The sequence below is a fragment of the Sinocyclocheilus anshuiensis genome, unplaced genomic scaffold, assembly GCF_001515605.1.
Source record: "Sinocyclocheilus anshuiensis isolate Anshui unplaced genomic scaffold, SAMN03320099.WGS_v1.1 scaffold300, whole genome shotgun sequence".
Classification (NCBI taxonomy): domain Eukaryota; kingdom Metazoa; phylum Chordata; class Actinopteri; order Cypriniformes; family Cyprinidae; genus Sinocyclocheilus; species Sinocyclocheilus anshuiensis.
The window spans coordinates 805,218-817,099 of record NW_015557379.1 but is presented as its reverse complement, the minus strand read 5'-3'; the positions used below and the strand labels follow the sequence as shown (position 1 = coordinate 817,099).

Below are 11,882 nucleotides of genomic sequence, written 5' to 3'. Positions count from 1 at the left end.
TCACTGCTGTGTGTGTGCACTTTGGATGGGTAAATGCAGAGCACTAATTCCGAGTATGGGTCACCATACTTGGCCACATGTCACGTCACTTTAAACTGAGAATATGCATGTACAGAATTATGTGTTCGGTGCATGATAGAGTAAACGGTAATAGCACGTGCAGCGGCAGCCTCCCCCGGTTCCTAATGCCCGCTCAGTAAGGAGTTTTAATTCCGTAGTGGGCGCTGTTGGCCTACTTCTAATAAAATGAAAGCAAAATACACATATAATATTTAGACTGTGTTTCTGATTAAATAACGCAGTAATTGATGCCATAAAATCATGAGTATGTTTTGATTTAAAGTTCAGAAGCTATAGCTTACATGAACAACAACAACAAAAAACCCCACACAAACATGTCACTTAAATAATTGTATATTTACTGATTTATTCATTAATGTGTAATATGTTATATTTTGAAACCAATTATGAGCTCTAAAAGAATTTTCAGAATTTGTACAACTCTTGCTTTAGACAATTTACAAATGATAAATCTTAAAATAAAATGTTAAGGTTACCACTGCATCTCTCTGAAAAAAAAAAAAAATGCAGCAATTGAATATAGTTTAGTTATTTTAAAATCTTCAATGTACTGTCATTATAAAAGAACTGCATTGTTGTTTATTTAATTCTAACAAATATGTTCTTGTTAAAAACTAACCAAAATTAAAAATAATTTGCTTTTAATTTGTGCACAGGAGAGACTTGGTGTTTTTTCCAAACAAAAGGAAATATATTGGTATCAGCATCAGCTATTGGCCAAAATTAGTTGAAAAATATCGGCATATCGGATATTGGCAAAATCCAATATCGTGCATCCCTATTTGAGTGCATTACGTTCATCATGTGGTTTTCTCATTACCACCTGTGTTTTTTGGTGTTTGTCAGTGTATTATAAATGTACAAAACAGATTTTAATACTTCAGCAGGTTGGTATGTTATCTTATCATTATATACATCAAATGTTGCTGCAGTTTTTTTTATGGTCAAGTTTTGGCAACCACAGCTGCCTTTTTTTCATAGTTTTTTCATAGACATTTTATTCACTGATAACAAATGAGGTGAACCATTTGTTCATTGAATATCTGTCAGTATACAGGGCTCCAGACTGCGACCAAATGGTCGCATTTTACAGCCACTTTTTCTGCCGGTGCGACTAATTTTTGTGAGGGGTCGCACTGGCGCGACCACCGTGTTGTCCAACTCATAAGCGCTACCATTTCTTTTGCATTTGAGAAACATCATACGGCAAACGAAACTAAAGCGAAACTAAACCTCGCTACGTTTCAGCTGCGCAGCGCAGACAAAGATGCAGACAAACTTGTCCGAGCTCAGAACAGCTTTACTCGGGAGCCAAAGTTTTTTTCGCGACACTCTTACTGCACAGATGCAACAATGCTGCGAGATCCAGTGAGAAGTGTTTGAATTCGCCGCACAATGATAAGGATGCTGCGAGATCTAGTGAGAATCATTCAAATTCTGCACAGTCACACTATTTCTAGCACTTTCAATCTCTAAAATGATCCAGTTTGAATGTTATTTTTAATGGGATGACCAAAATATACTTTGTGGTAAACAAACACTTATGTAAAATGTAAAAAATACATCAAATCACAATTATAACCAGTAGACAGCAGCAGAGGAGCACTTATTGGCTTATTAGCCATTCATTTCTACTTTTTCTCTATATTTTGAAATGATAAAATCACTATTATAAAATATCAAATCATCAAGAAATCAGATTTTGTCAGAATTCTACACTTTTTTTGTGTATGAAGAAAAGTCACAAAGTGCCATGAAAAACAAATTTTTCTTAAATTTGCTACTAAATCACACATAATCACTGAAGCTGGTCAGTTCCATATACTAGAAGAATAATGGTACATTTAATAAGAGTGAAATATATAAGTTTTCTATATAAAAATTATATTTTGCACCTGTTACTGTTGTTAATAAAAGTAAATTTTGTATGCATCTTAACTCAAGCTTAGTACTTTACTGTCAAATCTGTACAAACAATAAACAAAAGAAAAATAAACAAGAAATGAACGTAATATTATTAGTAACTGCACTTATTAATGCAAAACAATAGTAATTTTATGATTAAATTATCTATATTTTAATACTCCCGCACACCACCCCTAGCGCTACCAAATCTGCTCCTGGCGCCACCATCTGTAACTTAGTGGCACTGGTGCCACTGCTCTCAAATGTTAGTCTGGAGCCCTGGTATATTTTGGAAGAATTAGTCTTTTGTTAGTCAGCCAAGTGGGCTCGGTTTTTCGTCCAATGCCAGTAGATCTCAAAATGGCCACATATAATTCAGATGAATCCACCTGGTTCACTTGATACATCACTGTCTGGACATACAGCTGCTTTCTAAATGCATTTTCAAAATGTCAAACAGGGTCAAGATGCTTGCGTTTGTGTTTGTGCTGACTACTGCTGCTAAAGGCAGGAGCCGGTAATTGCTTTTGTCGTACAGTGCACGGCTGTAATTGAGGGCTGCCACAGTAACAGGACATGACCGACATGGTGTGGCGGCTCAGACATGTGCACCAGGAGCCCGTCACTGTTTCGACAAGACTCAATAAGGTCTGGTCCCCTGCAGTCAGCTCCTCTGCGTTGTCATTTCCCACTGAACGACATGTCCTACCAGAAGAAATCCCCTCGCAGGCCTGTCAAAGCAATCTCGCCACAACCAACATATGTGGGATGATATGCTTGTAGTAAATCAGCTCAAAAGGGAAATATTTAGTCTGTGACCAGGACTGTAATTTATATGCAAATGTCAAAGGCTAAAAGGGTCTCTTAAGCCATAAAACCCCAAAGATCATGCATGATTCTACGCAGACGCTACATGCTTCTGAGACAGGCTTTTAAAAATAGCCAGTGTCTAAGGTTGGTTTTGTCGAATGCCTGCTGGAATTTTGCTGCATGCAATTGTTCTTTTGTTTTCAGTTTATTTCAGCAAAGGGAGCAACAATAGCTGGTTGCTTTTGACAGAATTCGAGCAGATATAAATAGCAACGTGACGCCTGCTGGTTCGGACTCTTTTTTGATGGCGCAGCTAATTAAGGATGTGGCGCTAATATCCGCCTCTCACTTTTCTTTTGTTCAGGAATTGAGCTCCGGTTCCATGTTAAGAATCACCATTCCCGAGTTGGCTACTTCAGAGCTGGGTAAGAGAAAACAGTCGCTTAAATACAGTCCAACCGCGTGATGCATCACTTCCAATGCAGCACAGAGCTGAGTCACAAGCTGTTTGTGAGTTTGGAAAGCTTGTCAAAACACTCATTTCATGTCCTCCTGATGTCAGTTTTTAGTTTAAATTTTTTGTTTTAGTCTTTTCATGAAAATATCCTCTACATATAGTCACTATTTTGGTTTTGTTTGTTAACATTGGTTAACAGGATATACTGCTACAGCAATTTTTAATCTTAATGTTAATTTTTAATATTACTAATACACTTCAAAACAATAAACCAATAAATAACATCATTACATTTTAAACTGCTAAATAAATATAAGCATAATGTCAGTAGTCAATTAATTGTAGTTAATGCACTTTGAGCTAAAATGAACAATCAATAAATAATTGTATTTATTTTAAGTAACATTTAACAATGATGCTTTAAAAAGATACTGCTCATTGTCAGTTTATGTAAGCTAATGCATTATCTAACATTAATTAATTAGACCTTATTATGTAAAGTATTATTGAGTATTTTGAATGTCAGATTACTTCATTTTAAACTATTATTGGATTATTATTTTCTATAAAAAATTTGTTGGTGCGTTATTGCAATATAATTTTTTCGTCAATGGTATAATAAAGGGGTATTAAATTAAAATTAAAAGGAATTTAAAATTTGAAAGTAATAGTTCACCCCAAAATTAAAATTTGCCTCAGTCTCAGGCCATCCATGATGTAGATGAGTTTGTTTCTTCATCAGATTTGGAGAAATGTTGCATTGCATCACTTGCTCACCAATGGATCCTCTGCAGTGAATGGGTGCCGTCAGAATGAGAGTCCAAACAGCTGATAAAAACATCACAATAATCCACAAGTAATCCTCACCACTCCAGTCCATCAATTAATGTCTTGTGAAGTGAAAAGCTGCGTGTTTGTAAGAAACAAATCCATCATTAAGACATTTTGACTTTAAACCATCATTTTTGGCCAGTATAGGAGTACGTTATACTTGTCAATTCACAAGATGTTAACTGATGGACTGGAGTGGTGTGGATTACTTGTGGATTACTGTGATGTTTTTATCAGCTGTTTGGACTCTCATTCTGACGGCACCCATTCACTGCAGAGGATCCATTGGTGAGCAAGTGATGGAATGCTACATTTCTCCAAATCTGTTCTTGATGAAGAAACAAACTTATTTACATCTTGGCTGGCCTGAGGGTGAGTACATATTTCGTCTTGTCTTCAAAACCTTTGGCAATGTTAACACTGCCGTTTTTCAACCCGCACTCCTGTGAGACTTAACAGTGCTGTTTTGTAGTTATTTTGTAAAGCTCAGATCCTGATTTATTTGGCATAAATGATGTGCCCAAGGATCTGTCACTAATGAATGCAATTATGCTTTACTGTGAAGTAAAACTGTGAGTCATTCCTGCCACTTTCTGCACTTATACATTTGACCTTTTCTAATGTGTTTGCTATTAATATTCCAGGAAGTGTTGATGATACATGCTTTGGGTCTGTTTATGTCATTAGAGCTGTTTGCTATTACTTTTGCTATTGATTTGTACCATTTCAATTTTTACCACCTAGCACCCAGAGCATGCTAGCATCATAACGATGACTTTTGAATGTACAAACACTGGTCGCATCCCAACTGTGGGTGCAGATTTCCCTGTGGCGGATTTGTTTAGCTTTTCTTGGCCTTTAGTTTTGAACTGATTGCGTGCGACATCTGCCCATCCGGCATTCTTTCTCAATTAATGCCAGCTTCCTGTTAATAAGTGCTTTAGTTTGAAAGTGGTGGGCTTTGTACTGCTAATAAAGTGGCATTTTATTCAGCTCCATCATGACCTTTCTGTGTTTGTTTGCTAATTAAGTTTCAGGCAGAGTCATTGAGAGTGTGGTGGTGTGACGCTGAACGATAACAGATAAAATAAAAGAAGTGGAAAATGCCATTTTAGATATCCCTGATTCACGTTTAGTTGTGGACAAAAGCTGCTTTTACACTTTTTACTGGTGTTATGCTCTATTCAGTGAAGATTTCATACTCTAAATGTAGTTACAGTACTCTATTGTTGAATGTGGTTGCTGATATTTACTCTGATTTCTCTAGAACTAGTGAGAAAGCAGGATGAATGAATTCTTTAGCATTTTATGAGGCAAATTTATGAAATTGCAAAGTGGCTCTGAAATGCATCACTGAACTCTGAGATGTGACTTGTGTCTCTCCTCAACAAGCTGTGCGATTTCAGGTTATTGTTCATGTCCGTAGCAAAAGCATGTGGGATATTACATGCTGAATTTTAATACTTTGGAATAGGGGTTTGTTTAAATTACTAAACCAAGCTATAATATTAATATTCATGCATGTCTTGGTGAAACACCATAACATTTTTTCCCTGTGAAACCCTCACACTTAAAGGGTTAGTTCACCCAAAAATGAAAATTAGGCAGTGTTTTACTCCCCTTCAAGGCATCCTAGGTGTATATGACTTTCTTCTTTCAGACGAATCCAGTCGGAGTTATGTTAAAAATTGTCCTGGCTATTCCAAGCTCTATCATTGCAGTCAGCGGGTGTTGTAGTGCTTCAGTCCAAATGAAGTGAAATAAAAAGCGCCCATCCATAAAAAAAGTGTCTCACACGGCTCCGGGGGGTGAACAAAGGCCTCCTGTAGCGAATCAATGCGTTTTTGTAAGAAAAATATCCATATTCAAAACGTAATAATCACTTGAATCTAGCTTGCGCTCACTGTTGTACACAGAAGCAGCTCCGGTAGAATGACGTATGAGGTCAGCGCTGCGCATGCGCCGCTCAGAAGTGACGCACGCGGAAGTGCAGCGGATTATCTTCACCTACACTTTTATTTTTCATCTACACACGGGGTGGGAGATACGAGCTAAAAATGATGTTATGTTTAATGTTAATCTAATAATATGGTATTAATTCATCAGAGATCAGTGGTGACAGCTGAGTAAATAACATGTATTAGTGGGGTTTGCTAAGGCATGCATCATTATTATGATTGCTTATGCTTGAGTTTAGCCATTTGAACAAGTATTAAACTTTGGCATGTCATTTTATGAATGTAATGTGATTTTGTGGTTCACTATGAATATGAAAGAAAATGTACCAAAATGCTTCTTGAACGAAATACTCATTTTATGATACAGACAGATCATTTTAACCACAAAATTAGGTGCCCCTCAAAAGAATTCAAGAGTCTGTACTTCATTCAAAATTGTGAGATTTAAAAAAAATGGTCAGAATTCTATATTATAAACTAACAATTCTGAGGAAAAAAATCTGAATTGTGAGATCACAGCTCAAAATTGTGGGATATTAATTTGAAATCGCAACAAATAAATTCAGAATTGAGTTTTTAACTCAAAATTATGAGATTTTATTTTGAAATTGTGAGATACAAACTGGAAATTGCAAGAAATAATGTCAAAATTGTGTATTATAAACTCAGAACTCAAAAGGTCTGAATTGCAAGTTTACTCAAAATTGTGAGATATGAACTTGGAATTGCAATAAATAAATTCAGATTTGAGAGGTTTTTAACTTAAAACTTTGAGATTTTAACTTGAAATCGTGAGAAATAAAGTCAGAATTACGTATTATGAACTCAAAATTCTAAAAAAAACAAACAAATTCTTATAGTTATACATAAATATTTGTGCACCCGACATGCATGATTCCTCCAATCGTTCAGCTCTTTACAGAGAGGTTTGCTTTTATTTTCTAGTTGATGTTTGACTGGTGAATGATGAAATGAGTTAAACATTTCACATAGACTCACAAGGCGGCATTCAAGCCTTCTCTAGAGACCAAAATGTTACAGAAAGTGCTCACTCCTTACCATTGTGACTTCTGTTATTAATGCCGAATCTTTCTTTTACTCCCACAGTCAAGCGTTGCTTGCAGGCCATCAGGTTTATCTTACCCAAGGACACTGCCATGAAAGTGCTGGTCAAGTGGTACAACAGTTACAATGCCCCTGGAGGTCCCAGCATGCACCTGGAGTGGAACCTGTTTGTTACATGCCTAATGACAATGATGGGTTACAACACGGAACGACTGACGTGGACACGCAATGTGAGTGTCTCTTTGTGTTGGGTATCCTTGAGCCTGTGCTAGCTCACTAGGATTGATCAAGCATTTCACTGAATTAAAACTTTACATGACTTGGAAAAAAAAAAAATATATTGTTTTAAAATCAATTAGATCAATTTAATACACATTAAAACTTTTTTCTACAAATTAAATTGTAATTATTGATATAATACATATTTGCCCAGTACAATTAATTTTTGATTAAAATTTTTTTTTGTGGTCATTTTAATGTTTAGGTCTTGCATGATTTTTAATATAATTTAGTTTAATAAATCAGTGAAATTAAATCTTTATTTATTTAACAAAACAAAAGTCTTTAGTAAAACAAAATGTTATTTATTTAGAAAAAAAAGAAACTTTAAAACAAAACACTATATTAAAACATTAACATTAAAACAAACATTAAACATTAACATTAAAACAAAACACTATAGTATACATAATTGTTTTAAAATCAATTAGATCAATTTAATACACATTAAAACTTTTTTCTACAAATAAAATTTTTCTAACCATATTTGCCCAGTACAATTAATTTCTGATTTAAAATATTTTGTTGTGATTTTATTTAAATCAGAAATGTTGTAGATCTTATTTGCTTGCATATGTTATATAGTATAGTTTAATAAATCAGTGAAAAGGTAAATATTTATTTTTATTTATTTATTTATACAAGCAAAAATACTTTATTTAAACATTTATCAAAACAAAAGACTTTATTAAAACAGCACTATTAATTTTGCAAAAAAAATATTATAACAAAACACTGGACAAAATTGTATTATAAGATGACTTATGGCTGACAGGGAAGTTTGCAATTAGTGAATGAAGCACTTGTCCGTCTTCATTGATCATTAACACAATTGTCATCTCCACAGCTTCATTTTGAAGTGCCACTCTCTCCAGTAATAGCCCCGAAGAAAGCCCGACCTGCTGACACAGGTTCAGATGAGGTGAGTGTCCCTAGACATGTCAAAGACCCTTGATCATCTAAACTCTCCTGTCATCTGATCATCTGTAGCCTACCAGCTTGAACTGCAGCGTAAAATGTTAACTTGCGTTTGATTTTTTACAGAAAACCTAATAAAGCTTACTGTATACACTTCCATTCAAAATTTTAGGGTCAGGAAGTTTTATTTTAAAGAAATTAATACTTTTATTCAGCAAAGATGCATTAAATTGATCAAAAGTGACAGTAAAGACATTTAAAATGTTACAAAAGATTCAAGTTAACTTTCTATTCATCTTAGAATCCTGAATAAAATATAACATTGTTTCCACAAAAATATGAAGCAGCGCAACTGTTTTCAACATTGTAATAATAAGAAATAGGGATGTTCATTTCGGTCAATTTTCCCGACCGACAACCGTTACTTGTTATCCGGACATTAACCGTTAACTGATAAGATTAGAATAATAAATTAGTGTTAAATAAAAATAGAACGGATGAGTGTCTGTGACCCATTAAAAATACAAAAAATGTTTTTCACGGGTTTATTTTAACGTGCAAACAGGAGCATGCAGAACAACAGAGCAACAACAGAACCTGGATTCACACATCGTCAAATTATTACGCAACCTGCGGCGCTTCTGAGAACAGAGAAAAACAGATTAAAATAACAAATAAAAAGAATAAAATAAATAGGCATACACTAAATATTTTTCAACTAAATAATTAACATTAAGATGACAAAACGAAAACACTGAATCCTTCTATGCCCCTCAAAGAGTCTTTTTTTTTTCGTCAGACATAAAAATAAATAGCAGGCCTACCTCAGTGTGCACAATGTGTCTAGTTTTTATTTTTTAAAATGTCGGTGTGCTGTGCGGATAGTCTGGAGTAGAGCTCTGCGCGGAACTGTTTCGTAATGCTGCTCCCGCTGAATTTCTGACCATTACCGCCTGCTCCCGCAACGTGTGTGTTCCACTCCCGCGATTTTTGTGCCCGCTCCCGCAAACATTCTTATATTGTTTATAATTTTTGCGCTATCAATATGAGGGTATTGAAATCGCTTTTGAATGGGCTCGCTGTTCACTTTCACTTTCGATTTCGCGTTCACGCGCACTCTGTGTTCGTGTTCACGCGCACTCTGTGTAAAGGAGCACATCTAATCTTACAAGATCCGATATTTGTCAGTGAGTTCAGGATCTGCTGAGCAGCAAATACTCCAGCATGGTCTGTCAGTCATCTATCCTACTCTCGACCCGTGATCAGTCAAGCTCGTGTTGGATGCAGGGTTGCAAAGTCCGCGTTTTTTCTACGAAATCTGGCTACTTTTAAACAGATTCCCTGGGTTGATTTTTCCCCGTGGGGTAAACAAATATGTATAGCATATTTTTCTTTCACCATGCAGCAAACTTACTTGAAATATTCGGCGGGGGGATACTTAAAAAAAAATAAATAAAAAAAATAAAAAAAATTTAAGCTGATAGTATTAATCGGTCAATTTTTTTACTTTCGGTTAACGGTTAAACGATTAATATGAACATCCCTATAAGAAATGTTACTGTTTACTGTTTTTACTGTATATTTAACCAAATAAATTCAACCTTGGTGATCTTAAGAGACTTTAAAAGTGTTATATAATCTTAATGACCCCAAACTTTTGTATAGTAGTGTATATAGTGTATAACTTATGTATAAAAGTCCTTGCTGGGTTCCTGTTGTGGATGTTTTCAAGGTTTATTTATGGCTACATCTGTATGACATCAACAGGATTGGGGATACCTCCGATGCTCCGACTACCATTGGCAGGTTTACATGCGCCCTGCGGTGGCTGTTCAGGGCCTGGAGCCGGTGTCGCCCCCCGGTGGAGTGGATAACCACGAGTCTGTTCTGGGTTTAGAGTCGTCTGCCCTGCTCTTTCCACACATCCCGGTGCTCTGCTATGTTCTGCATCTGCTCTATGAAGACCTGAAGCTGGACGAGCTGCAGCGGAGCGGGGCGAGAGCTCTGGTCGGTCTGCTGCAACAGCTGGCCAAGTAATTAGTTATTTTATTTTTTGCCTTTTGTCTACGAATAATAACAAATGCATTGGGTCAGACCTGAACTTGTTTTTACCTCCTGACTAACTCATCAAAACTCCCACTTCACATTGTCAGTGCCGCTTTTCTTTGTGGCGTATCCTAAGTTTGAATGGGGAGATAGCTGTAATGTATTTCATTGTTTAATAAAATGTCAAGTGCATGCTGTCATGTGGACATGAACAAAACAGCAGTGAGAGTTTAATTGGCTGCTGTTTGATGAACCCGTGTGGGTTTGAAATTTAAAAGCATTGTATTATAATACAGAAGATCAGATAAGGCTGTAACGATAATCCTCTGTTGACTCTTCGGCTTGTGCGTATTGTTTGTAGGTCAGCATTAGGGCTGGGTAATATATATCTTAATATTTTTTAGTCTTTTGATGATATTGGATACATATCTCGATGTATGTATTTGCTCAAAAATTTACTTTTTTCACAGTCAAAAACCATAATTTCAACCAATTAATTCTTGAGTCATGGTGCACAATTTTAACTGTTAGTTTTAGAAATGGCTAAATGGTCACTTTCATGTTATTTATTCATCATTCTATCAATATTATTATATTGTGTGTGTATATATGTATATAATGTATATAATTATAAATTATTATAAATGTTAAAAAATATAAATGTTTAATTTATATTGTATTTTATATTAGTATGTTACAATATAAATACAATACATTTTTTATTTTATAACTTATATATAATATATATATATTGAAAAACATACGTGTGCTATACACTACCAGTCAAAAGTTTGGGATCAGAACGATTTTTTATGTTTTTTACAGGAGTTTCTTATGCTCATCAAGGCTGCATTTATTCGATCAAAAATACAGGAAAAAATGTAATATTGTGAAACATTATTATGATGTAAAATAACATTTTAGATCAAAAGTTTGGGGTCAGTACATTTTTATTCTTTCTTTTTTTTAGAAAGAAATGTAAAAAAATGGTTAAGAATTTTATTTATTTTTTTTACATTTTAAGAAGTGATAGCAAACATTTATATAGTTAGAAAAGATTTATTTTTTTAATAAATGCTGTTCTTTTTAACTATTTATTCATCAAAGAATCTTGAAAAAAAGTATCGCAGTTTCCCAAAAAATATTTTGGCAGCACAACTGTTGCCAACATTAATAATTCTTTTTATTTTTTTAAATTTTTTTTTTCTCTAATGGAGTATTTAATTTTTTCCAGATGTAGAAAGGACATTAGGTCCTTCAACCAAGAAAAATTAGGAGGGGGACATGAGGATTTCCAGTGTAACAGTATTCGTCTTTTGGCTAACAATGAAGCAAAAGCAATAATATCAGCATGACGCTTGTTGTACATGCCATCAGTAGGGGGTACTCCAAAAATTGCAATTATTGGGCAGGGTTTCGCAGAAACATTAAGAGCCTTTGACAATGTAGCAAAAAAAGAAGACCAGAATGGATACAATTTAGGACATGTATAAAATGAATTAGTATGATCTGCTGGGGATAGCGAACATCTT

General features: G+C 34.9%; 1 protein-coding gene across 1 annotated transcript in view; it reads left to right on the top strand.

Moving 5' to 3' along the window:
• Positions 1-11,882, top strand: part of LOC107679132 (anaphase-promoting complex subunit 1-like) — a 75,772-nt gene that overhangs the window by 9,450 nt on the left and 54,440 nt on the right. The window contains exons 5-8 of the mRNA XM_016474593.1: positions 3,161-3,221; positions 7,150-7,337; positions 8,234-8,308; positions 10,072-10,337. Coding sequence (XP_016330079.1) covers positions 3,161-3,221; positions 7,150-7,337; positions 8,234-8,308; positions 10,072-10,337 — 590 coding nt within the window. The remainder of the gene's footprint in view (positions 1-3,160; positions 3,222-7,149; positions 7,338-8,233; positions 8,309-10,071; positions 10,338-11,882) is intronic.